The sequence below is a fragment of the Loxodonta africana genome, chromosome 12, assembly GCF_030014295.1.
Source record: "Loxodonta africana isolate mLoxAfr1 chromosome 12, mLoxAfr1.hap2, whole genome shotgun sequence".
NCBI classification, from domain to species: domain Eukaryota; kingdom Metazoa; phylum Chordata; class Mammalia; order Proboscidea; family Elephantidae; genus Loxodonta; species Loxodonta africana.
Window position 1 is genome coordinate 65,955,578 of NC_087353.1, and position 25,950 is coordinate 65,981,527.

Here is a 25,950-nt window from a genome sequence, read left to right on the forward strand (position 1 = left end):
TTGGTCAGGTATTATTAGGGAAAACTCTACTACAGCCTTTCAAAGATCAGTGATAAAGAGAAGATAAGAGGAGGTAAGGGAGGCTGGCACTGTGCTGGGTTTTTAGATGACCTCATTGCCTGTAATCAACCCTCCTGTGTAATAATTTCCATTTACAGATGAACAAACTGGGGCTCAATAACTTGACCGGGGCCCTTCTGGCAGATTCTGAAGCCCATGTCTACACTGTCTACACACATACACACACACGAGTATTATTTCTTCTTTTAGAAAAAGGATCCCTCAGCACTATATATTACAGGGGGAAAAAGAGGAAATAAGCCACTGTAATGTTGTGCAGCAGTACACCACATCCAAGAATAATCAGTACTCCCAGGCAGCTGCCCAATGAACTAGAATTGTTCTCAGTCCCACTTTTAACAGAGGCCTCAATACACCTGTTATCTCCACTTGTCTTTTATGCACAAGATGTGCATAGTTCCAATGGGTCTTCTCTCTCCCCCTCCTGCAATACCTACAACCCACTGATCAAACCACCCAAGTCTATGAGTCTAAAACCACTGTGACTGAAACACAAACACACCACCATATTTCAAAGACTGGACTTTCTAACTTGTGTAAGTTTCAGAAAATTGCAAGGTACTCTGTTCAATGGGAAATTAATCTGTCTCTTGCTCAGTTCTTTCTGGCAATTCTGAGGGAGGGTCACCTGCAAGCAGACTCTGCAAGCCATCTGCATTCCTTCCCTGGGCCAACCAAACCTGTTGTTGTCGAGTTGATTCCGACTCAAAGCAACCCTATGGGACAGAGTAGAAGTGCCTCATAGGGTCTCCAAGGAGCACCTGGTGGATTCAAACTGCTGATCTTTTGGTTAGCAGCCGCAGCTCTTAACCACTATGCCACCAGGGTTTCCTGGGCCAACAGACCTCTCCATATTTCCTCCGTCGTGGCATGAAGTTCACTACCTACCAATGCTCCAAATATTCCCGTCTGTAACTCACACACCTCTAGGCTCTCTCCAGACTCTTGTGAAGACGAAAAATCCAGAGGCAGCTCAAACGGAGTGCCCAGACAGTGCCATGCACAATCACCATTAAGAACACATGAGGCCCTGCAGTGTGCCCAGATGAAACACACCACCACATGAACGAAACACTAACCTAACTTTAACTTGGTCTGGTATTTTCATTCTAATGGATTTTGAAGGACCTATTCCTCTAACACTGAACATTTTTCCTTTGAGTTACTATTAAGTTGGCTATCTTTGAGCTACTATCAATTGCTTCAGTGAAAGAAACAGTATGATAAATCAAACTCATCAACAACATTCATAATAACACACAAGACTTTGGGTTTGACATCAAAGGGAGGAATCAAAATTAAATGAAATTCTCTCTCATTCCCACCCAAAATAAATTCATCTGGGAAGTAAGTTAAATTATGCCCGTAACTTTGTCTTGATTTCTGCACCTATTAGTTTTTCCAGGTAGCTCATAAAAGTCCAATCAACATGAAAACTATTACAAAACCACACACATGCCAAAGGGAGAGGAGCACAAGACAGTGACCATTTAAATGTCATCATTACCGATAAGCAGGATTTAAAAGGCTTGAGTTTCAATCTGAATTACCACTACTTTCTAATAATTTGAAATGCCTAATTAAAAAAAAAGTGGCTTAAAAATTACGTATGTACATCAAACTGTAAAGGCATTTGTTTCTTTGTGGGGAGAGGACGGATGTTCATCCACTTCTTACGTTCAACAGACATCACTCTCATCGCACGACGATCTTTGGTCCACCTAAGAAAAATGGAGTTCAGAAAAAACAGACACACGGGCAAAAGGCATAATATAAGGGAAAAGGTACAGTTTGTACCTGAAGGATCCGAGATTTTTTTTTCTCAACCCTTCTAAAAGAGATGCGTTAGGATTCTACAATCATTTCACTCCCTGTTGATATTTACAATCAATCCCTATGAACCCTAAATAAAGGAATGATAAAATACAGGGAAAAACTCAGGTGAATTCTTAGCTATTAAATCCTAAAAATCCTTCTCTTTGCTTTGTATTTACTCCTTAGCTACTTTCCTCTGCTCTCTTTGAAGGCCTCATCGTTTTTCTTATATATATGATCTTATACCCCTGAAAATAGTAATTACAAAACAACCATAGTCTCCACATGAACTACTTACGAATGCCTTGCTTTTGCGCTACAGTATTTTCTGTTTTTGTCTGGCTCGATGACTTGGCCATTTCTCAGACACTGAGCACATACAAATTTTATCTTCATATTAAGAGATCCAGGCATTATTTGACTGCCAAGTACCTTAAACAATCCAAAGATCAGTTTTAATTTTTAACCGGAAAGCAATTTTCTGAGAACAAAATAATGAACCACAAGCCTTTTGCTTGTTTTGTTTCTTCATACACGTTTTCTGTTTTCCTCTGGCTTAATGACTTGACTATTATATATACGCTCTGATAACTAAATCTCTAACTCATCCCCAAATGACAGAGAATATGGTAAAAGCAGGTTACAGGTGCCAAAGCACGATTTATGAAAGTCAGTTATGAAAGTGATGACTGGGATTTTTTTGGGGGGTGGGGAGGGGAGGGAGTGCAGTAGATAAACGTATTATGATAGGTGGAAAGCAAAACTACAAATACAATCCATCTGCCTTACTCCAATAAACCCCCCTACAGCCCCCAAGATCCCAACTGTTTTACCTATTAGGCTGAAGAAGAACACGATCCTACACTCTTGGCAGGTACTGGGAGAGTCTAACATTTTTTAAAAATAAGCAACTAAAATTCAGAATTTTTTTTCACACAGGAATTACTCAATTCAATAAATACAAAGACAGTAACTGGACTGTAAGCATTAACTGATCCACCAACAACCAATCTCCACTAGGCCATTCCAGAAAGGATACCAAATGTACTAAGTATACAACAGAAAATACCTGAGCTCCCGGCATGTTTGCTTCCAAACTTTGCCAATATCTTTTAGATTCTTGGGCAATAGCATCATGTGAGATACCTGGGAAATGCAGAAGCCTTTCTTTAGACAGTATAGGTAATAGCATTCCACCAGTCTGGGCACCATCAACTCAGAGAACCCTCCCTAATTATGCTCATGTAGCCTAATACATCTCCAAGGATGAATGAATATTGCATAACTCTTTTTCAAAAGAGGATACAAAAAAAAAAAAAAGGACATCTACAAATACAGCTCTTTGTGCCTTCTGAGGCATCTTTCTTCCCCACAAATCCATGCTATGTGTATGAACATGTATCAACAATTAATTATGAGTCCATGCTCAAAATGGGCAATCCTAAAAATTAAAAGTGACTACACATTTAAAGGAGCCCTAGTGGCACGAGGGTGAAGTGCTCAGTTGCTGATAGAAAGGTTGGAGGTCTGAATCCACCCAGCAGCTCCACAGCACGGGAGAAAGACCTGGAGAACTGCTCCCATAAAGATTACAGCCTAGAAAACCCTATGGGGCAACTCTATTCTGTCACATGGGGTTGCTAAGTTGGGACTGACTCGACGGCACCTAATGAACAACAGCAGTTTAAAACTGAGGACAAAATCAACAGTGTTACCGCATGGGGTGGTTGCAGAAGGTCTCTGAATTACTGTTCATCCAAACCTGACAGACATGTTTCTCAGACACACACAAACCTACCTGTTTCATTCTGCATTGTCCAGACTTTCAATTCCACAAGGCTGTGGGCATAAAAGCACTCATCTTCCCTTAAACAGCCGTATCGAACTTCATGTCGACATAAATCAAGCTGACACTGAGCATGAAAAGAACGGATTTTGGAGTATTTTACTGCCGTCTCTCGCAAAATATGGACAAGGCACCTAAGGTGAAAACGCAATGATAGTTTAATATTGTTCTCTCACAGCCTTTTCAAATGAAAAAGGATAACAAATAATAATGTCCAATTCTAGACTGAGAATACAATTTAAACATTTATCAGAGAAAATAAATCACTGTATACAATTATTGGATTAACTGGAGGTAGGTAGGAAATAATTATACTTTAGGCCATATATTACCTAAATTCATATCCTAATAAGCTATAAAACAGTAATATTTTTCTGTATTAAGTAACCAATTTAATAATTCATTTCTTATTTCTAGTCATATCTACTAAGAGACAATTTTAAATAAACATTTTTGTCTTTCTTCCAAATAACAGAAACAAAAAAGGTAGGGGAGGGGATGCCTAAGCAGGTACTATGACAGATTTCCTTAGATCTAAGTAGAGAATCTGTTTTGTCATTATAAAAATTAGAAACTACCAACATACTTATTGTCTTCAAATTCATGCTTTGTAACCGGGTGAGAACATGACGTAGAATTATCTTTATTTCTTTTACTTATCATTCTAGGCTTATGATCAAAACATTTCTGGAACAGACAGAGAAGAAGGATCATCACAAAAACATAACCTAAAATGTAAATTTTGCACCCAGAGTAATATTTTTTTAGTTTCAGTATCATTACATACTTTTGCTAATTCATATTCAACATGAAGTCTGGATATTATCCCTTTTGATAATAACGCCATGGGGTGTACCATCCAGCTGATTCCGCCTCACCGAGACCCTACAGGACACAGCAGAACTGCCACATAGGGTTTCCTAGGCTGTAATCTTTACAGAAGCAGACTGCCACATCTTTCTCCCACGGTAACAGCTGGGTGGGTTTAAACTGCCAACTTTTTAGTTAGCAGCCGAGTATGGAACCATTGCTCCACCAGAGCTCCTTATTTGATAACAATCATAGCTACCATTTTCTGAGTGAATGCTTATTATATGCCAGGACTAAGTTCTTTATATGCCCAGACTTGCAAGTCAGAAACTATGACCGATTTTGCAGCAGAAAAAAAGTCTTGGAAAAAGCACCTCACAAAGGAATATAAATTCTCCAAGGTGCTCTTGGAGAAGTTTGAATACTGTCAGATTTATCTTTCCATTGCCACCAAAGAAAGCCTCTCGACTGAAGGCGCCTTTTCGCTCCAGCGTCCAGACATCAATCTCTTCTTGGCAATAAGCAAATGTGCAGTGGCCTGAATACCTACATTCTTCCTCAGCAGCAACATCTAGGAAGACAGGGAATTAACACATTTAAAATGCAGGCAATTGCTTTTTTAAAGCCAATGGGTATTAAACATGTTTAGGGCATCACTGAAGTTTTATAACAACTCACGGGTATCTTTAACCAATGAAACACATATTACTCTTCAGGGATGTATTAACTCTCTAGAAAAAGTACCAAAAACTAAATTGTTTTTATTGCAGTCAGGGTAAAAAGTCTCAATAGTTCCATGTACTCTGCTTATGTTTAAAGAATCATTAGACTGGATGGGCCTGGCTATCATTACAGGACATTTTGAAGAATCCTGACTGAGAGGGGGAAAACGTAGAACAGGATTTCAAATTCTCATGCACTAGAGCCATGGAGGCTGGACGAACCCTTGAAACTTCTGCCCTGAGATCATCTTTAATGGAGGCTAGATGAACCCCTGAAACTACTGCCCTGAGGTCATCTTTAAACCTTAAACCAAAAATATCCCTTGAAATCTTTTAAAACCATAGTTTAGCTTAACTAGTAAAAAATGTCTGCCTTGAGCACTGTGCTCTTTTAAGATCTATCTACAAGGGATCAAATTCAAACCAGTAGTTCGAAAGATTAAATAGGAACCTTAGGTGGAAGTGAACTTATATTAATGGGGAAGAAACAACTCAGAAAAGGAGGGTGAAAATGGTTGCACAACTCAAAGAATGCAATCAGTGTCACTGATTTGTACACATAGAAACTGTTGAACTGGTGTATGTTTTGCTGTGTATGTTCTCAACAACAAAATAAATAAAAAAAATTTTTAAATCATTAGAGACATGTAAAGCTCACTCATATGAAGTGGTTTGACAAAAATGAAAATACCGAGTTCTCTAAAAAGCAGCTGAAACAGCAACGTTTTCAAAGCCCTAGTTTAGTGTTGGAAACCCTGGTGGCGTAGCGGTTAAGTGCTATGGCTGCTAACCAAAAGGTCGGCAGTTCAAATCCACCAGGAGCTCCTTGGAAACTCTATGGGGCAGTTCTATTCTGTCCTTTAGGGTCGCTATGAGTCGGAATCGACTCAACGGCAACAGGTACAGTAGTTTAGTGTTTGATTCTGTTTAGACTAAGTCAGAGAATTTCAAGTTTGAGACAGCTTCCTTTTTAAGACCTGTTAAAGCCCTACTTCCATAAACGACTATAAAATACACGTTACAATAGTAAAGTTATTACAAAATATATTAACGTCTCAATCCAAGTATCTTGCTACTAACTCTTATCTAAACATTCTAAGTAACAGCTAATAATGGATTATAATAAATGTAGCCAACCATTTATCACTAATGTACACTATTAAGTAATTAAAGTAAATACCTTTACATATATAATATGGTCCCTCATAATTTGTTTTTGTTGGTCTTGGACGTATTTTTTTCCATGATTTATCTTCAACATTCTTTATCCTACCAATTAAAATATCTTTCTTACATTTATGATCTATATTAGTATTGTAAGAGAAATCCATTAACTTAGGGCCTGAAAAAGATGTGAAGAGGATTGCTAATATGTAAAAAAAAATTTCATTTTACAGGCACATTTACACATCGATGTGAAGATATGCACATTACTTGCTAAATTCCCACAAAAACCTCATTTTTGCCACCCCAAAATGTCAACAAGCTACTGAGTTATATTTTTGCTGTTTATGCAGTTTTGTCAGACAACAAAAGTTCTATTCAACATGAGCCCTCCCAAAGCACGTTGTTATTTAACAACTAGGAAAATAATTTGGATAGGAATTCTGATGGCTTGTAAATGTGAAGAACATTGGTAAACATAAAATTAAGAAAGAAAATGAAGTTGGTTCCAATTCAGAAAAATTGTATTTATACCACTTAATTTAGGGGTAAAGAATGAAACCTGCCAACAGACAGTACTAAATTTTCCTAAGTGTTACATATATACAGTCCTTATAAGGCTTTTTTCCCAATTCTTGATCTATATGAAAATCATCCGATCTTTTAACATACACTCAGAACCAAAGAATTTCATAAAAAGTTCCATAAGTTTCCAAAATTGGGTAAGTATTATGTTCCACATGATTCTATAAATAAAATTATATCAAATAAGACCAGAGACTTATCTTAATAGCCTCCAAAGGCCTCAAATCAGTAACAGGGGCTTCTTTGTTAGAAAGAACTCAACAAAATAGGGATTTAAGAGTCACAGTAGCTAGTGTTTTTCACATGTATTTACAAATTCATTTCAGGTTATTAATGAGTTTAATACATCTGCTCCTTTGTTTGATCCTGACCTGTTTTTGTAAAACAAATCTGGCAAGCTTGTCTCAATTCATGGGTTCCTTCCAGGGGATGTCTCGGTGTCACCGATGGAGATGGTTTAGTAACTGCACACCCAAACAAGCTGCCAAAGTCATTTCTAGGCTGACTTGAAATTTCCAGGAAAGTCTCGGGAACAAACAAACTACTTGGTCCATTCATCTGCAAAGGGAATATGAAATAGAAAACACAGCCAACAAATACTGCACTACCACTAAAGAAGGAAATGGAATTCATCTGAAAATTAAGACACACTTCACAGACTGAAGTCAGTACTGTTCCATCCTCAGTGCTCTTTTATATTAAAAGCTATCTCTTTCTACGTTTTCCTCTTGTTTGGACTTTAGGGACAGTTTTTGATTTTCCATGAGCTGTTAACAATAATAGGTAATTGTTCTGCTTCAACAGTACACACAGTTACATGCCCTGATCTTATATAGCCTTGTTTTGTTTATGCTGTGCTAAAGCCTCTCACTGTCTGCAATAGCAATTCACTGGCCATGGCAGATCCAGTCTTAAATACAGAGCATTTACTACTGGATGTCCCAGACGAGTCTTATTACAAAACCATTTCCCACAGCACACACAAAATTTAAGGGAGACCGTCATGTTCATTCAAATAACTCACAGTTACTTAAGTAAAAGACCTATTTTCAATTTAAGCGAGGTATTTACAAAAGAGGAAGTGGCACTTACAAGTAAAAGGGAAGAATTACTGTTGTTAAGCGGTGTTCCCTCTCTAGAAGTTGAAGTGGACAGATCTAAAATATTAAAAAAACTTCAATAGACCTTTTCATTCTAATCATGTAATAAGAACATCAGGGCTCAGTAGCTTACTGGGTATGGCTTTTCCCACATCATTTTCCCATCCCAATTCCAAGGAGCTTTCTGGTTCGTTACTGACACCGAAAAAGTGTTGTGGAGTTTTTCCTTTCCTCTAGAAACCAAGGTCATAAATAACCCTTAGTCAGACAGATTTCACTAAAAAAGCCATTTTCAGAGAAATACGCTAAGGCAAGGTCTACCAAATGAGACTGTTAAAAAGACAAAGAAAATAATTCACATTCAAAGCGGGAAAAAAGTCTCTCCTTTTAAAAATATGAAGGAGGAACTCACCACAACATTAAAAAATTGCTGAGGTTTAATCTTCTTCTTAGTCTACCACTCATTTACTTCCTCTCTGCCTCTTACAGCATTAAATTTTTCAATCAATGACCTAGATTGTGTGCCTTTAACCACGTAACAATGCCTCAGAAAAATGTAAGGGTTTTTAACATTATTTTTTAAAGTATAAATTCAGTCTAGGAATACAGAAACAGGAGTCACACTGGAAACTCAACAATCCCCTGTAACATTAAGGCGTCAGCCACAGTTTGCTGAGCTCAATACAGATGAAGCTTAAAATAAATAGATCTAATTGTTATCATTCTCCACACTGACCCTATTAGATGTACATTAGTGTTTGCCTAGTTCAGATTTTAGAAGGGTAACCTGTCTTTAAGACCCTTTAAGATAGCATCTACTTTTCTTGAAAGATACATGAGAAGTCATTTTATCCCAAAACAAAACAGACACCCAGGTTATCAAACTCTCCTGTGTAAACACTGTGCCACATACGTTCCTATTCTCATGCCTTTGCTTCTTGATCCCCGCAATGGCACAGTTTAAGTCAACGTGAATTTAAAACTAAAGGCTTAGTCTTTACGTTTTTAGCTACGATGAAAATAATCCAAGCACCTACTACCTAGAATCCATTAAGCAACTGCCAAACACAAATTCTCTTTTTTAGAAAACTAATTGCAATTGTTTACAATTTTGCCTCGATTCTTACCTCGTTTGGACTCATTCATTGAAAATGAATTCAAAGAAGAACAAAAATCTTCTAAGGATGAAGTCAAAGGTGGGTACAATTCTGAAAAGGAGCGTGGAGGCGCATACCTCGCACCAACGGGCAAAGTTCCTAACAGAGATGCTGAAAATATGCTAGGAGAGATGCCGGTGGTCGTTGGAAGGGGTCCTCTGACTAACGCTGATGGCTAAAGAAGAAAAAAGATGTGAGTAAACTTCCTGAAGCTGTGCCACAAGATTGGTGAACTACTTTTAACAAATTATTCCATTGGGGCCACAATAGATGGGTCCTGATAGAGTAGGAGAAAAATGTGGAACAGAACCTCAAATTCCCTAAAACAAACAACACTAACAAAAAAGACTTACTGGACTGGTTGAGAGGGGAGAGCTCCCCAAGACTACTGCCCTGAGATAATCTTTAAACCCTGAACCCAAAACTAGCCCGAGGTCACCTTTTAGCTAAATGACAATTTGGCTCAAAAAATAAAGACTATCACCCATAAATGTTGCGTTCCTTTAAAAAAAAAATCACCTATATGACACTAAACTGCCAACAATTACTTTAAAACAAACGTGAGAACTTAAGAGGGACAGGGAAACTAGATTCATGGAAATGGAACAACCAGAATGGAAATAATGAGAATGTTCCCACATTGTGAAGAATATAATCAGCGTCACTGGACAATTTCTGTAGAAATTGTTGAATGGGAACCTAAACTGCTGTGTAAACCTTCAGTGAAAATACACCATTATTTTGTATTACACTGGATAATCATGATATGTTTGTTACAAAGTTTAAATCAAAATTAACTCAGTAAAAGTTTATGGTTATGGTGCTGGAATAAGTCAGAAAAGGACAGTGCTAATGGTTGTACAACATAAAGCCTGTCATCAATGTCACGGAATTATACATAGAAAAACTTAATTGGCAAATGTTTTGTTATATATATTTTCACCATAATTGGAAAAAAAAATTAACTCTGTAAGAGATTTAAGGCCAATTTTTAAAAGGACCAATGTGTGATGTCTAATATTGTCTTTTTTATTTTTTAATTGTGGTGAGTATATATATGTGTGTATATATATAAATATATAAATAAAAATTGGCCATTCCAACTTTTTACAGGTACAATTCAGTGACATTAATTACTTTCATCATGTTATATAACCTCTAATACTGTTTTAATCCAAACATTACATTCATGTTTCATCTGCATAACTAAAGTTCCCCACCCTCACCTGACCACAGGCTGAGAAGAACTAGCTTTATTAAAGAGGAATTGTAGAGAAGGGTGGGGTGTGGTGGCATGGGAGGGAGAATCCTCCAAAGAAGGGAGCTGGGGAAGCTTTTGAGGACTGAAACCGCCTCTCTGGAAATGTGAACTTACAATCTCACAAGAATTAACAGAACTCTAACCAGCCCCTGCCCTAAACACATCACAGCTACGATGTACTGAGAGCCTCCTATGTGCTTTACAGTATGCTACATGTCATTTACTGCCTTACCTAATTGTTATAACTCCCTGAAGTATGTCCCACTGTGATCACTATTCTACACATGAGGAAACTGAGGTACTGAGAGGTGAAGTAACTCGTCCAAGATCACAGAACTGGTAAGAATCAAACTCAGGACAACATGATGAGCACAATTCATGTCACTGAATTATACATGTGAAGAATACAAAATGGTAAATGTTTTGTTACAATATATTTACCACAATTAAAAAAAAAGACTCAAACCCCAATCTGTCTGATCTTTTTATAATTTATTTTGTTGTTGCTGTTGCTGAGAATATACAGAGCAAAACATACACCAATTCAACAATTTCTACATGTACGTTTCAAGTTGTCAACCATTCTCACCCTCCTTTGCTGAACTGTTCTTCTCCCATTAGCGTAAATTCACTGTCCCCTAAGGTTCCTACTTAACCTTTCAAGTTGCTGTTGTCATTTGATCCCAAATAGCTAGTTCTTAAAAGAACACAATGCTCAAGGCAGATATTTTTTACTAGTCAAGCTAAACTGTTGTTTGGTTTTAAGATTCAGGGGATATTTTTAGTTTAAGGCTTAAAGATGATCTCAGGACAATATTTTCAGAGATTCAACTAGCCTCCATAGCTCCACAAAGTATGGGGTCCATGAGAATTTGAAATCCTGTTGTGCATTTTCCCCCTTTTGATCAGGACTCTCCTCTGTCTGCTTTTTACGCATACTTCTTCCCTCAAGTCAGCCCCACGTGGATATTACCCATTTTACCAGCCCTGGAAAGCAAACCTGAATTTCTCCCTCTAACTGACCTCTCTCATCACCCTGTTACTACTGCTGCTGCTACTATTCCAAAATGCTTTATGGCAGAGAGCAGCAAACTCTCACTGTAACATAATAAATATTTTAGGCTTTGTGGGCCACCTGGTCTCTGCTGCAACTCAATTCTGCTGTCGCAGAAGGAAAGCAGCCACAGATAACAGACAAGTGAGTGGGCATGGCTCTGCGCCGAGAAGTCTTTATTTAGGGATGCTGAAATGTGAATTTTATATAATTTTCACATGTCACAAAATATTCTTCTTTTTTTTCCCCAACCATTTAAAAACGTAAAAACTCTTTTAGTTCGCAGGCCATACAAAAACAAGCAGTGGCTGTCGAACTGGCAAACACTGTATTATATACATTTTTACAACAATTAAAAAAGAAAGTAAAAGGACAACAACAAAACAGGCAGCAGGCCATATTTAGCCAGCTGTAGCTGGCCGACCCTTGCTTTATGGTATATGGTTACTGAAGAATTATCCTTAAAGGAGAAGTCTTTAAACCACAAAACTTATTTCTCCTTAAATACATGTTTTTTCTTCGTCAGAATTTTAAACTTACCCTTTCCATAATATATGATCCCAGTATGAGTTAAAGAAAAATTGGCCAATCACTAGATAGCATGTCTCTTTATTTTTATCTCAAAAATGACCAAACTAAATGCTGACATAATGTGAAGAATGTAACCAATGTCACTGAACAATATGTGTGAAAACTGTTGAATGGGAACCTGTTTCACTGTGTATACTTTAACCAAAGATATAATAAAACATTAAAAAAAAAAAAAAAAAAAAAGATCAAATTAGCCAGCTACTAGCTGAGAACAACAAAAGGAATTTTCAAGATAAGAAACCCAAAGTTTAGCTTATAGGCAAAACTCAAAGTATCTAATCAGGTTACATGATTTTTTTTTTAGTTAATCCTGCCTTCAGAAGAAAGAAAACCTGTTGTCATCAAGTTGTTTCCAACACGTAGTGACCCTGTAAATAGGAGGAAACATTGCTTGGTCCTGTGCCACATTCACAACAGTAGGTATGTGTGAGCCCCTGCTGCAGCCACTGCAAAAATCCACTCACTGAGGGTCGATTTCTTTTTTGCTGACCCTCTACTTACCAAGGATGAGCCCTGGTGGTGCAGTGGCTAAGTATTCAGCAGCTAACCGAAAGGTTGGCGGTTCGAACCAGCCAGCTGCTCCGCAGATGAGGCAGTCTGCTTCCGTCAAGATTTACAGCCTTGGAAATCCTATGGGGCAGTTCTCATCTGTCTTACAGGGTCGCTATGAGTCAGAACTGACTCAGTGGCAAGGGGTTTGGTTTGGTTTCAGAAGAAAACAAGTACCACTGAAATTTACCATAACACCTTCATTAGCTTTTGGTGCAGAATCGAGGAGGTCGTCTATTTCATCTCCAAGGACCATATCTCCATCATCTAAGAAAGCATCAGGCATAGTGAAGGGGATCTTTCCTCCATTTGCCAACACTGCAGACGGCATAGAGCTCTCTTCCACTTGCAATGGCAAAACAGAAGTCATGGGCATAAGAGGAACTGAGACCAGTTCACTTCCAACTTCATAAGGAAAACTGGATGCAGGTAAAGAAACAACAGGAATGGCTTCTTGCCTCAGAGTGAGTAAGTCTGTAACATGGAAAAAAAATGCACTCATTCATTATATAATACTAGTGTTATACTGATGTTAACAACCAATCATAACAGAGAAAATCAAGAGTTAGGCAAAAATATGAAAGCAAATATAAAATAGATAATAAAAGCAATTACAAATAAAATGGTAAAAGCAATTGTAAAAATACTTTGTATTACCCAGGAATAGAAACATTCATTTGTCAGAACTTTCCCTTCTTCCTTAAAATGCCTGCACCCTGTCTGGGCTCAGCGATCAGACAGTGGGCAGGCCACGGTAGGTGCTCAAAGATTGCTTCCTGAGATCAGTATCAATCACTCGCTGGCACATCCGGAGCACAACGGTCATTTTGAAAATTATTCACGCTTTAATACTAAAAACCACACAGCAATCTTATTTGACAACACTATAGCAGACATCAACCCGCAAGGTGGCATTTGTTAGGGTGCTGACAAGTGAAAACATACCCGGCTCGATATCTTCCACAGAACAGTTCAAAGCCTAGAAATTAAACCAAATAATGGATCATAATATTTTCAAGATTCTGAACTACAAAGCAGTCTGTACAGCTCACTCCAAGAGAACAATGCAAGTTTTCACAGAAATTTGACTGCCTTCCAATTATGCGCCAAGAAATAAATGGAATTGCCAAACCTTTGTGATACTTGATGTCAAATGAGGTCCTAGTGTAGCAGTACCATCACTTATTTCTTGCAGACCAGCATTTCTCTAAAGATATTCACTGGAATACCAGTCCCAAGAGGGACTTTCAAAGACCAGAGGTCTGGGCCTACTCTAGCCTTTACCCACCCCGCAACTCATAATGCCCATTAGCATACCTAAGAGCTCCAAGAAGAGTCTAAAAAAAAAAAAAAACTCCTTAATTTTGTTTACTCTATTGATTTCCAAAATTACTGTTGTTTGTCCCTGTACCACTCTTTTTCAAATAATACCTAGTATCTATTAACATCCTGCAAAATGCTGCAACACACTTCAGTAAATGTTGGTTGAGACTAAAACATATTACTTAAGTATTTCTTTTTTTAAAGATGGCAGGAAGCAATGGACAATTATGCACCTCAGGAATAAAAAGGTCACAAAACTAGACACACCAAAAATACTGAAAGCACAACTGCCAAAGTTTTCTTTTTCAAATTATGACTCTTAACAGAAGTAATAACTTTACCTTGGTAGCCCCATCCCCAGGCATTGATTTTAATGAGAGCTGAAATAAAATAAAGATGCTAGTTTAAAAACACTGACTCCGACTTTTAAAATGAAATGAAAACACATTACGTAGAGAACTCCGGCTTACCTCTGCTCTAACATATGCTTTCCTTATTTTAAATCCCAATTTTTGAGCTAGTTCTTGAGTTAGTTTTATTACATGTTCATCCTGGAAAAGTTAGCATAGGTGATTAATGGAGGGTTACATGCACTAACTGTAAAAAAGAGGCAAAACGGTTTTAACTTATTTCCTGTCAAGACACTTGCTAAGGCAATTATACCCAACTGAAGCAGGTTCAAGGCTACATCAAAAATTTAACTGTCTAGATGCCATTTTCCCACATGGAATAATAAAATGTTTATGAGCAAACAAACGATGCAAAAAAACAAACTAAAATGTCAACTCCATACCTGAGGCACAGCTAACGAGCATTTGGCTACAGCATCGTAAGCCTCTTTGTATCTTCCTAAATCACTTAGGGCCTTAGATTTCCGATAGAGAGCTTTGCAGTTACTGGCGTTTAAACTGAGGACTGTATCGCAGTCTTCTAGAACTTTATCGTGGAAACCCTGGAGTATAAAACCAAAGTATAAAGTTTGCCACCAAGCAATTCACTTCTTGCACTAATGCAAACAAATTAAGACTGCAGCCTATTACTCTCCTTTTTAGCTCAAAGTTAATGGTATTATTTTTCTTTTAAAAATTATATTTATTATGAAACTTCAAATACACAAAAGTAGAACATACATTATAAATATCCATGTGTCTACCACCTAGATCAGACAAATGTTAATATTTGGCCATAAAGGCCCCAGATTTCTAGGAAATAAAAACTTTGCAGACATGGTCGAAGTCCCAGGTTTCCTTCTCCTGCCTTATTCCCTACTCCTCCACAGTTTTCCTTTTTGGAGTACATTAAAACGCCAAAAAGAAACGCAACTCCCTAAGAGCTAACTGATGAGGAATAGGGAATGAAAAGAAAATAAAATCACCAATGACTTCTCACTAAAAAGAACAAGGCAACAACATCAACACTTTTTAAAAATTCATGGTTAAATTTTACTGAAAGTCTGTAGTGAAAACTACAAGCACATCAAAATACTGCTTTTTTAGGCTTGAAAATGTGAGAAGACTGTGTTAATTCCATTCAAGGTTAATTAGTGTTTGGTGCTAAAAGGACTCCTAAGGGGACTAACTGAATCCTGAGATCAAGAAGCAAACTGCCCTCATCTACCAAGAGCACAAGAACTTCATGTTGCTCAGTTACCACCAACTGTTCTCACCAGGGTCACAATAGGTGGTCCTGAAAAATGTAGAATGAAACTCATATTCTTTAAAAAAAGTCCAAACTAACTGGACCAGTTGAGACCAGAGACTATCGCCCTGAGACATTCTTTAAACCTTGAACTGAAACTATTCCAAGATCACCTTTTAGCGAAATAGCAATGGCACACAAAATAAAGGATATTACCTGTAAGTACAGCGCTCTACTAAAAAACTATCCATATAAGACCAAAAGGTCAACATTTATGCTAAAGCAAAGATGAGAAGACAAGGAGAGCAGGGAAACCAAAATACTGGAAATGGAACAACCAAAACAGTTAAAAAGAATGTTGACATATTGTGAAATTTTTAACAAATGTCACTGAACAAGTTGTCAAATGGGAACCGAACTTGCTGTGTAAACCTTCTCCAAAAACACAATAAAATAGTATTTAAAAAAAGAGGTGCACTGTAGCTATGGATGCCTGATAGACGTGGCCATCTGTGATCGCCTGTCTCTTCCCAGGCTAATTTTTAATAAACAGGCAGAGGTCTAAAAGCCATACTCCAAAGGGGAATCTCCAAGGATCACTAACTGAGAAACACATTTTTAAAATCCCTAAAGATTTGTCCCAAGCTGGTTTCCAAAAGCTCCAGGCTCTTGTAAAAGCAGTTAATAGGCTGTTCTTTAAAAGTGAAATTGGGAGATTTACTTTTTATTAATGTACTGTATCACTGGAAAAGAAAATTTTCTCCCTAAGAACATTTTTCCTTTTTTTAAAAAATCAGAACTCACCATATTAGAATAGCAGGCAATACGATTTATATGAAGTTTTTCAACGATTTCCTTAGGGATTACAATTTCTTCAGACTTTGCATAATCAGCTATATTCAAAGCTTCTGTGTATTGGCTTATGGAGCCATTCCAATTGCGTTCCCGATAGACATCATTTCCTTCATTAAAAAGATTTCTCACAAGGGCACGTAAATATACCTAAAAACAGGGAGTTGCCACTTGAAGCATCTTGTGCAACATGGTATATAAATAAAGTTTAATTTTTATACTTAACATGTCAGAGGATTGTACCTAACAATCTGACAAAGCAATAAGCATTGTTGTAAGAAACTATAAAATTCAGCCCAAGTCACTGCTGTCCCAGCTAAAGCTTTTATCTTGCTTGCTTGTTCAAAAGAAAATTTTGGAAAATACAAAAAAAAGTAAATAAATAAAATTAAAAAAGCTTAATACCTTCTAATATTCCATTATAGAGATATTCTGAGGCTAATTCATTATTTATTTAACCAGGCTTCAACTGTGGAATATTTAAAATGTTCCAATGCTTCACTATTAAGAAAAATGCTGAAAAAGCACCTTGTAGATATTTGTTAATATCTCCAACTCTGTGCTTAGAATTCCTACAATTGAAAACCTTGAGTCAAAAGGAATGAACATTTTAAAGCTTTTGCCTAGTATTTCCATATTGTCTTCCAAAAAGGCAGTAACAATTAATGCTTCTAGTGGTTTGCTTCACAGCACCCTTGCCAACAGAGTTGTGTGTGTGTGTGTACAAAGCCTCTGCCAATTCCTAGGTGAAAAAAAAAAGCCTCCTTTTTTTTTTAATCTGCATGTTTATGATTACCAGTGAGATTAGCCTTTCTCACATTTTAATGGACCATTTACCTATTTTGGGGGTATGGGAGGGGTTTTAAACCATTTTCTTATCAAGTAAGTAAACATATTTTTGGTACACACACAGTTCTCAATTTTCTTTCATGACTTCTACCACTGCTTTAATATTTTAAAAGTCCTTTCCCATCACTAGATCAGATACATATTCAATTTTTTTTTCTCATTTTATGGATTCACTTCTAAACTGCCTAAATCATTGAAGAAACTGGACAGATCAATCTCTGATTGATGTGACCTGTGACATGCCACTTAACCCGACTGGACCCAAGTTCCATGTCTGCAAAATGAAAGAGCTGTCCCAGGTGATTTCTAGTTCTAATGCTATATGCTTCTACATCTGTTTGGAATAGTCTTATGAATAACACGCTCAGCATTTAAAGAGGGAAAGAAGAGAAGAGGGAAGAGAGAGTCTAAATAAAGAGGGGGGAGGGACAGAGACAGAGAGAAAGAAAGACGTGACATTTAGAAGCATGAAAACCCTTAGAAACAAAAAGCCTCAGGTGAACCCACAGTCTGTAAAGAAGTGGACCTGCTGACCGAGATCCGGCAAACTGTGCTTTCTCCCTGTGTTTAACTAGATTTATCACTAGCTCTTCCTGTTTTTACCTGATCCCCCTTTACTGCTGTCAGAACATCTTTTCTCCTAAAACAGAAGATACTCTGCATTCCCCTTTTTAACACATTCTGTCCCACTTATTTGTGGTGAAACGAAATAGGCTAAAAGTAATTTTCAAGACGCTCAAAACATAAATTCAAGATCATATTAGCAGAGAATAAAATACACAGGATAGCTATCTAAGAATGCCCCCAAAACAACATCCTCTATATGAGAGGTTGGTAAAAGGGTAAATATTTTAGGCTTTGTGGGCCATATGGTTTCTGTCGCAATTACCGTATGTTGCAAAAGCAACCATGGATAATACATAATCAGGTGTGGCTGTGTTCCAATAAAACTTTATTTACAGAAACACACAGTGGGGAGCATTTGTCCATAGCCCATAGTTTGCCAACTCCTACTGTATATTAAGGTTCACAAGCTACTTGCAGAGCTTTCAAGCAGATCTTCCCAGTCATTACCGCATATTGTTCCTGTGTTCCTGGGTAAGACAGTGGAGACCTAAGAAGAAACAACAAAGTAACTGTAACTATCAGGCTCCCATTAGGACTTGTTCAATCAGAAGTCACCTTAAAACTGAGGTTTGACTAGCTCCCAAATCAAACCAACCTGTTGTCATCGCCACTGGTAAAAAGTGTATTTTAAAGGCACAATTCTCCTTTACTACCTTTACTCACATATGACTACCCAGTCAACCCAGTGCAGTCATGAAAAAAACCTAAAACTATTCCCTAGTAATGCCTTCGGGAAGTACATTTCCTTTCAAATCATACTTCTGTTAAAAGGAAGTTCAATTCTTCAAATGTCAAAAATGTTTAAAAATAGTACAGCACTGCCAATCCTATTTGACTCAACTTACTGCAACATGAAGAAGAATGTCTCTCTCCCAGAAAGGAACAGAGAGGTTCTTCTGCCTGGACGTGCCTACCGGAATCACAGGCTGTGCCGTCACTGGTGCGCTGCAAGAAGCCCAGTTAGAGACCGTGCTTCTTAGACAAAATGTTTGAGCACAAGAGCCCTGTGTGCTGACAGCTAGTTTTCAGTCACTTTTCATTCATGAGAACTGCTCTTATGAGATTACATTCAAATTCCTCAGTCTAACATCTGGGGGATACAGAGGGATTTTAACCCTAAAAATCAGCAACATGACACACTTCAGGACACAAAGAATCCTCAAATGTACAAGAGCAAAAATTACTGCTGAAACCAAAACACTGCATTTCTAACCCACATTTATAGAACTTGTTAAGCACGGCTGAAGATTTCTTCATCTCTGCAAGGTATACAGCCACATTTAAAAAACAAAAAATTATTGAGAAGAGAATACAAATTATGAATTCTCAGGCTCTTACTGGATAAACTGCAGTCCTTCCTTAATGTTTTGCTGCCTTTTTCTTCTCTCCTCGGACACACTGGACATGTTACCCTGCACATCCACTTTCTAAATGGGCAATCTGGAAAAGAAACAAGGCACAAAGTTACATAAGGAACCAGGGTTCCTGGACCCCAATTAAAGCACCCATGGCTTGAGACCTTGTCATACAATTAGTTGTGGACGTGTCCATCTCTCAACTTGACTTTAGGTTCCTCGATGCCAAGGACAGTACAGGAGTTATCTCTGTGGTCCCTCTGTTGTCTAGCACAGAGCCCTAGTGGTGCAGTGGTTAAGAGCTATGGCTACTAACCAAAAGGTCAGCAATTTGAATCCACCTGCCACTCCTTGGCAACTGTACAGGCAGTTCTACTCTGTCCTAAAGGGTCAATATAGAGCTGGAATCAAATCCACGGCAATGGGGAATTATCTAGCAAACCATTAACACAAGAGAGGAGATTTTCATACCCCTTAGCCCTGGTGGTACAACAGTTAAGCACCTGGCTGCTAACCAAAAGGTTGGTGGTTCGAACCCACCCAGCAGCTCTGTGGGACCATGACCTTGTGATCTACTTCCATTAAGATTACAGCCGGGGGCCGAATGGACACAAAAATAAAGAGTGGAGGGAAGGAGTGTGCTGTCTCATTAAAGAGAGAGCAACTAGGAGTGTATAAACCAAAAACCAAACCCAGTGCCGTCAAGTTGATTCCGACTCATAGCGACCCTACAGGACAGAGTAGAACTGCCCCATAGAGTTTCCAAGGAGCACCTGGTGGATCTGAATCACCGACCCTTTGGTTAGCAGACGTAGCACTTAACGACTACGCCACCAGGGTTTCCAGGAGTATACAGCAAGGTGTATGTAAGTTTTTATATGAGAGACTGACTTGGTTTGTAAACTTTCACTTAAAGCACAATTTAAAAAAAAAAAAGATTACAGCCTGGTCTCAAATGTGAAGGCAAAATTTGGACACTTCCAGATAAACAGAAGTTTAGGGAATTTGCGAAACACAAATAAACCAAAACTACAAGAAATACTAAAGGGAGTCCTCTGGTTAGAAAATCAATAACATCAGATAACAACCCAAGACTAGAACACAGGACAGAGAAACTAGGTATCGACCCAGACAGGGAAATCACAAAAATAAGTCAAGATAAAAAAAATGCTGAAAACAGGGAAACAGAGATGTCATTATGTAAAAGGTGACAACATCAAATCAATAAAGGGGGACTAAAAAATATAGTCATGGATCTTTCATATGGAGAGGAAGTCAAGGCAATATAGAGAGATAAAAGTTTGGTTTAAACTTAGAAAAATAGGGGTAAATAATAAGGTAACCACAAAAGAGACTAACAATCCTACACATCAAAATAAAATAACGAAAAACATAAAGGCTCAGCAAAAACAAAATTACCAACAATGAAAAAGAGGAAAACACAATTTATAAAGAAAAACTACTCAGCACAAAAAATTAAGTGGAAAAAAGAAACTTGTCAACACCACACACAAAAAAAGAGATCAAAATGACAGCACTAAACTCATGCCTATCCATAACTACACTGAATGTAAACGGACTAAATGCACCAATAAAGAGACAGAGAGTTGTGGAATGGATTTAAAAAAAAAAAAGCACGATCCATCTACATGCTGCCTACAAGAGTTACACCTAAGACTCAGAGACACAAACCAAAACCCAAAGGATGGAAAAAAACATATCAAGCAAACAACAACCAAAAAGAACAGGAGTGGCCATACTAATTTCTGACAAAATAGTCTTTAAAGTTAATCTACCACAAAGGACAAGGAAGGATACTATATAATGATTAAAGGGACAATATACCAGGAGGATATTACCACATTAAATATTTACACACCCAACAAGAGGGTTCCAACATACATAAACTTTAACAGCATTGAAAAGAGAGATAGACAGCTCCAAAATAATAGTAGGAGACTTCAACACACCACTTTCAGTGAAGGACAGAACATTCAGAAAGAAACTCAATAAAGACAGAATCTAAACGCCACAATCAACCAACTTGATCTCACAGACATATACAGAACACTCCAACCAACAGCAGACAAATATATTTTCTTTTCAAACGCACATGGAACATTCTCTAGAACAGACCACGTATTAGGTCATAAAACAAGCCTTAACAGAATCCAAAACTTCAAAATATTACAAAGCATCTTCTCTGACCATAAAGCCATAAAACTAGAAATGAGTAACAGAAAAAGCAGTGAAAAGAAATCAAACACATGGAAACTGAACAACATTTTGCTCCAAAATGACTAGATTATAGATTAAGGACAGAAAAAAGAAATCCATAGAATCAAATGAGAATGAAAACATTTCCTATCAGAATCTTTGGGACACAGCTAAAGCAGTCCTCAGAGGTCAATTTATAGCAATAAATGCACACATCCAAAAAGGTCCAAAATCAAAGAATTATCCCTATAACTTGAACAAACAGAAAGAGAGCAACAAAAGAAACCCTAAGGCACCAGAAGAAAGCAAATAATAAAAGAGTAATATTAAATGAAAGAGTGAACAAGGCCAAAAGCTGGTTCTTTGAAAGTTTACCAAAATCAATAAACCACTGGCCAGATTGACCAAAGAAAAATAGGAAAGAAAGCAAACTGAATAAGAAATGAGATGGGCGGTAAACAACAGAACCATGACAACATGTCCAAAGAATGTAAGACACAGTCTCGCCATCCTTGCTTTTAAGGAGCATTCTGGTTGTACTTCTTCTAAGGCAGATTTGTTCGTTCTTTTGGCAGCCCATGATATATTCAATATTCTTCGCCAACACAATTCAAAGGCGTCAATTCTTCTTTGGTCTTCCTTATTCATTGTCCAGCTTTCGCATGCATATGATGCAACTGAAAATACCATGGCTTGGGTCAGGCGCACCTTAGTCTTCAAGGTGACATCAAGGCTTTGCTCTTCAACACTTTAAAGAGGTCCTTTGCAACAGATTTTCCCAATGCAATGTGTCTTTTGATTTCTTGACTGCTGCTTCCATGGCTGTTGATTGTGGATCCAAGTAAAATGAAATCCTTGACAACTTCAATCATTTATCATGATGTTGCTCACTGTTCCAGTTGTGAGGATTTTTGAGATGCAATCCATACTGAAGTCTGGGAAATCCTATGGAGCAGTTCTGTCACATGGAGTCAACATGAGTTGGAATAGACTGACGGCATCGAACAACAGAAAGTCTGAACAGCTATACAGATTCTATACGTCCCTCCTAAACAATCTCCATGAAAAAGTCATTTTTCTCCTTCCCTCTCCTCTCTTCTCTTCCTTCCAGGCTACAGGTCTAGTTTCTTCTCTCTACATGCTTAATTAAGCCGCCACTAGAACAGTCCTGGCCTTGTTTTGCTTCTGGAAGCTATTCAGAAGTAAAAAGTTTTCAAATCCACTCTCCTCCAAGGGTGTCTGCCTTCCTTGTGAGCACAGTCTAAACCTTATACATATTTTGTTACACAAACTTCTGGAATACTTCTTATCGAAAAGAGTGACAGAATGGTATAAATGAAGTCACTTCAATTGGAATTTTCTAGACAGGAAGAGTTTGTCTTCGACGTAACACTTGCCAAATGTGAATACATGTCTATCCCCACTGATCAACGTTTATTGAGCAGTACCCAGCAAGCTGAAGAAGAACCATGAAGAGACCTGTGATAAAACATCATCTATCAATGTCCTAAACCAGGGTTTGTCAACTTTAGCATTTGGGGCAAGATAATTCTTTAGTGTTGAGGGCCATCCTGTGCATTGTAGGATGTTTAGCAGCATCCTTGGCCTCTACTCACTAGATACAAGAAGCACCACCCCAGCTGTAACAACCAAAAATGCCTCCAGATATTGTTAAATGTCCCCTAGGGGACATGGTAACTCCCAGTTGAGAACTCCTCCCCGCCAAAAGCCATTACCATCAAATTGATTCTGACTCACAGTGACCCTACAGGATGGTGCAGAACTGCCCCACAGGGTTTCCAAGGCTGTAATCTTTATAGAAGCAAACTGCCACATCTTTCTCCCACAGAGCAGCTGGTGGGTTCAAACCACTAAGTTTTCGGTTAGCAGCAGAGCTCTTTAACCACTGCGCCACCAGGGCTCCTCAGCTGAGAGCCACTGAGGCTGAAAGCTAAGAAGCCATCTACCACATAAATCATGCATTGGGGCCCACGTGACAGAAAGGGAAATTCCACCCGTGTTGCAAGTACATAGCTGACATTTTTTAGTTTCATTACTGTTTACCAGTTGTAGTTTTATTTTTAAATCCACCTTCTTCAGAGTAAAGGGGCTGGGGGTGGGGACTGGAATGCCCCAAAAGCTGATAACTAGGGCTGATTCATCTTTTAAATCTGCCAGCTCTAAATGTTTTGATCTTTTATGCTTAAATGCTGATACTTTATTGAAGTGTTTACATAGGCAAGAATATGATGTCTGCTTCAAAATACTCCAAACAAATTGTGCTACATCTATACAGCACAGCTGTTTAAAAAAAAAAAAAAAAGACCAATGGTACAAAAGTGTCTATAGTATGACCCTGCTTTGTGAAAAAAAGGGGGGAAATATATACTCATATTTGCTGTCATTTACATAAAACAATCCTGAACAGAATCACAGGGAACTATTGTAGTAGAGAAAACTGGATGGCTGGGCAGGGATGGGATGGTGTCTTTTCACTGTATACCTTTAAAACTTTTTGTTTTTTGAGCCACGTTAAGTATTTACCTCTGGGAAAAAAAATTTAAAGCATTTAAAAAAATAAAAATAAAAAAGTCTATATAGCCTCTGAGCCATTCCTTGGAAAGATGACTTAAGGGACCATCAAGTATTTTCTCTGCTGTATTGTAAGTGGGGACAATTTAGAGTCAGAACTTTACAGCTCAAAGGAAACCCGGGTAGCATTTGGGGGTGCTTTGGTAGTCAGGTCGAAAGGACTGGGACAAAAGAAAAGGAAGCCTATAGCCAGAACTACGCCCACTCTCCTCGGTGATACAAGCCTCTCCCCAACCTCTGTCCACAGTGATCAAGGAAGGAGGTAGGGAATTTGTTGAGGTTCACTCAAAAAGTAAATCTGATGGTTAGGAAGGGACTCCCAGGTAATAACAATCGGTCTAGTTAACAGCCTTGGAGCTATCTCCCCAGAAAGTGCTAGAAAACCTTGAACTTCGAACTCTTACGAAGGGCATGTGGTAAAGAGCTGACAACTCAAGTAAGTGACTAGAAGGAAATCAGATGCAGATTCGTTTAATCGCGTGAAATACTTTCTCCCTTTTACGTGGTTAGAGGGGCCATGGTGGCACAGTGGTTACGCACTCAGCTGGTAACCAAACAATTGGTGATTCAAACCTACCACCGGCTCCTCAGGAGAAAGATGTGGCAGTCTGCTGCCACAAAGATTAAAAACCCATTAAACCCGTTGTTGTCGATTCTGACTCATAGCAACCCTATAAAACAGAGTAGAACTGCCCCGTAGGGTTTCCAAGGAGCGGCTGGTAGATTAGAACTGCCGATGTTTTGGTTAGCAGCCATAGCTCTTAACGACTGCGCCACCAGGGCTCCCTGTAAAGATTACAGCCTCGGAAGCCCTATGGGGCAATTCTACTCTTTCTTACAGGGTCACTATGAGTGGGAAGACTTGACAGCAGTGCGTTTGGCTTTTTGGTTTTTATATGGTTAACGATCTGGAGCACAATATCAGGTTTTTTTTTTTTTTTGGTTTTTATATAGTTAACAATCTGGAACACAGTATCAGGTGATATGTAAGACAGAGCTTTTCATTTTCAAAAGTTTTTTTCCTAAAATTTTCTTCCTGGCAATCCTGGAATTCGTTGACCTTCAACGCCTGTGAGCGAGAGCCCTGCTCTCTGAGTTGCTGATCTTGGGTTCACCAGCCCCTACAGGTATGTGACTCAGGAAAGCCTCTATCCTGATCCACACGCCCTTCATATGAGGTCTAAGTTCAAGGTTTTCTAGCACTTTCTGGGGAAACAGCTCAAAAGCCACCATCTCTGTCTCCAACTTTTCTTTCTCTTGGAAGGCTGAGGCTCAATCTCTATGTGACCTTTAAAGGTGAGAGCCCAGAGCTTCATCCAGATCACCTTCTCCCTCTGTCACACTCTCCCCTGAGGGCCTCCTGCACAGCCCAGACCTTAAATGCCTTCATCTAGGGTCTCCCTGACAACACCCCAACGTCCAGCTCCAGGCAGCGCTCTGGAGGGCAGTAGGTGCCGTATCTACCCACTTGACAGTCTTACTTGGATGTTTCACAGACTTCTAGAGCTGTTTAAAAATTAGTATTCTAATTAGTACTCTAAAAACACCACAGTAAAAAGAGATGTCTCCTTCCCAACTTGTCACTCAGCCACCCAGTGTGCCCTCCCTGAGGGCAGCCAACCATTTGACCAGTGTCTTGCATTTCGTCAGAGACACATTATGTGGAATGGTCTATATCTTGATTGTGGTGGTGGTTACACAAGGCGAGGAATAAAACTGTACAGAAACACAGATGAGTGCGTGTAAAGCTGGTAAAAACTGA

At 38.4% G+C, this 25,950-nt stretch overlaps 1 protein-coding gene across 9 annotated transcripts in view; it reads right to left on the reverse strand.

The window, feature by feature from the left end:
* ZC3H7A (zinc finger CCCH-type containing 7A) overlaps positions 1-25,950 on the reverse strand; it is a 48,224-nt gene that overhangs the window by 16,587 nt on the left and 5,687 nt on the right. Inside the window, exons 1-19 of one of the 9 annotated variants that reach the window (XM_023557346.2) lie at positions 23,355-23,866; positions 19,363-19,464; positions 18,472-18,511; positions 16,501-16,698; positions 14,852-15,010; positions 14,529-14,609; positions 14,400-14,438; positions 13,681-13,714; positions 12,926-13,209; positions 9,251-9,455; positions 8,116-8,180; positions 7,395-7,581; positions 6,455-6,616; positions 4,927-5,123; positions 4,329-4,429; positions 3,695-3,876; positions 2,966-3,042; positions 2,195-2,328; positions 1,697-1,802 (exon numbers count right to left, since the gene is read on the reverse strand). In XM_023557346.2, coding sequence (XP_023413114.2) covers positions 1,697-1,802; positions 2,195-2,328; positions 2,966-3,042; positions 3,695-3,876; positions 4,329-4,429; positions 4,927-5,123; positions 6,455-6,616; positions 7,395-7,581; positions 8,116-8,180; positions 9,251-9,455; positions 12,926-13,209; positions 13,681-13,714; positions 14,400-14,438; positions 14,529-14,609; positions 14,852-15,010; positions 16,501-16,698; positions 18,472-18,511; positions 19,363-19,430 — 2,319 coding nt within the window. In that variant the 5' untranslated portion in view covers positions 19,431-19,464; positions 23,355-23,866. Of the gene's footprint in view, positions 1-1,696; positions 1,803-2,194; positions 2,329-2,965; positions 3,043-3,694; positions 3,877-4,328; positions 4,430-4,926; positions 5,124-6,454; positions 6,617-7,394; positions 7,582-8,115; positions 8,181-9,250; positions 9,456-12,925; positions 13,210-13,680; positions 13,715-14,399; positions 14,439-14,528; positions 14,610-14,851; positions 15,011-16,500; positions 16,699-18,286; positions 18,512-19,362; positions 19,465-19,553; positions 23,873-25,950 lie in introns of those variants that run through there. The other 8 variants (XM_064295601.1, XM_023557347.2, XR_010323631.1 and 5 more) reach the window with 8 other exon arrangements.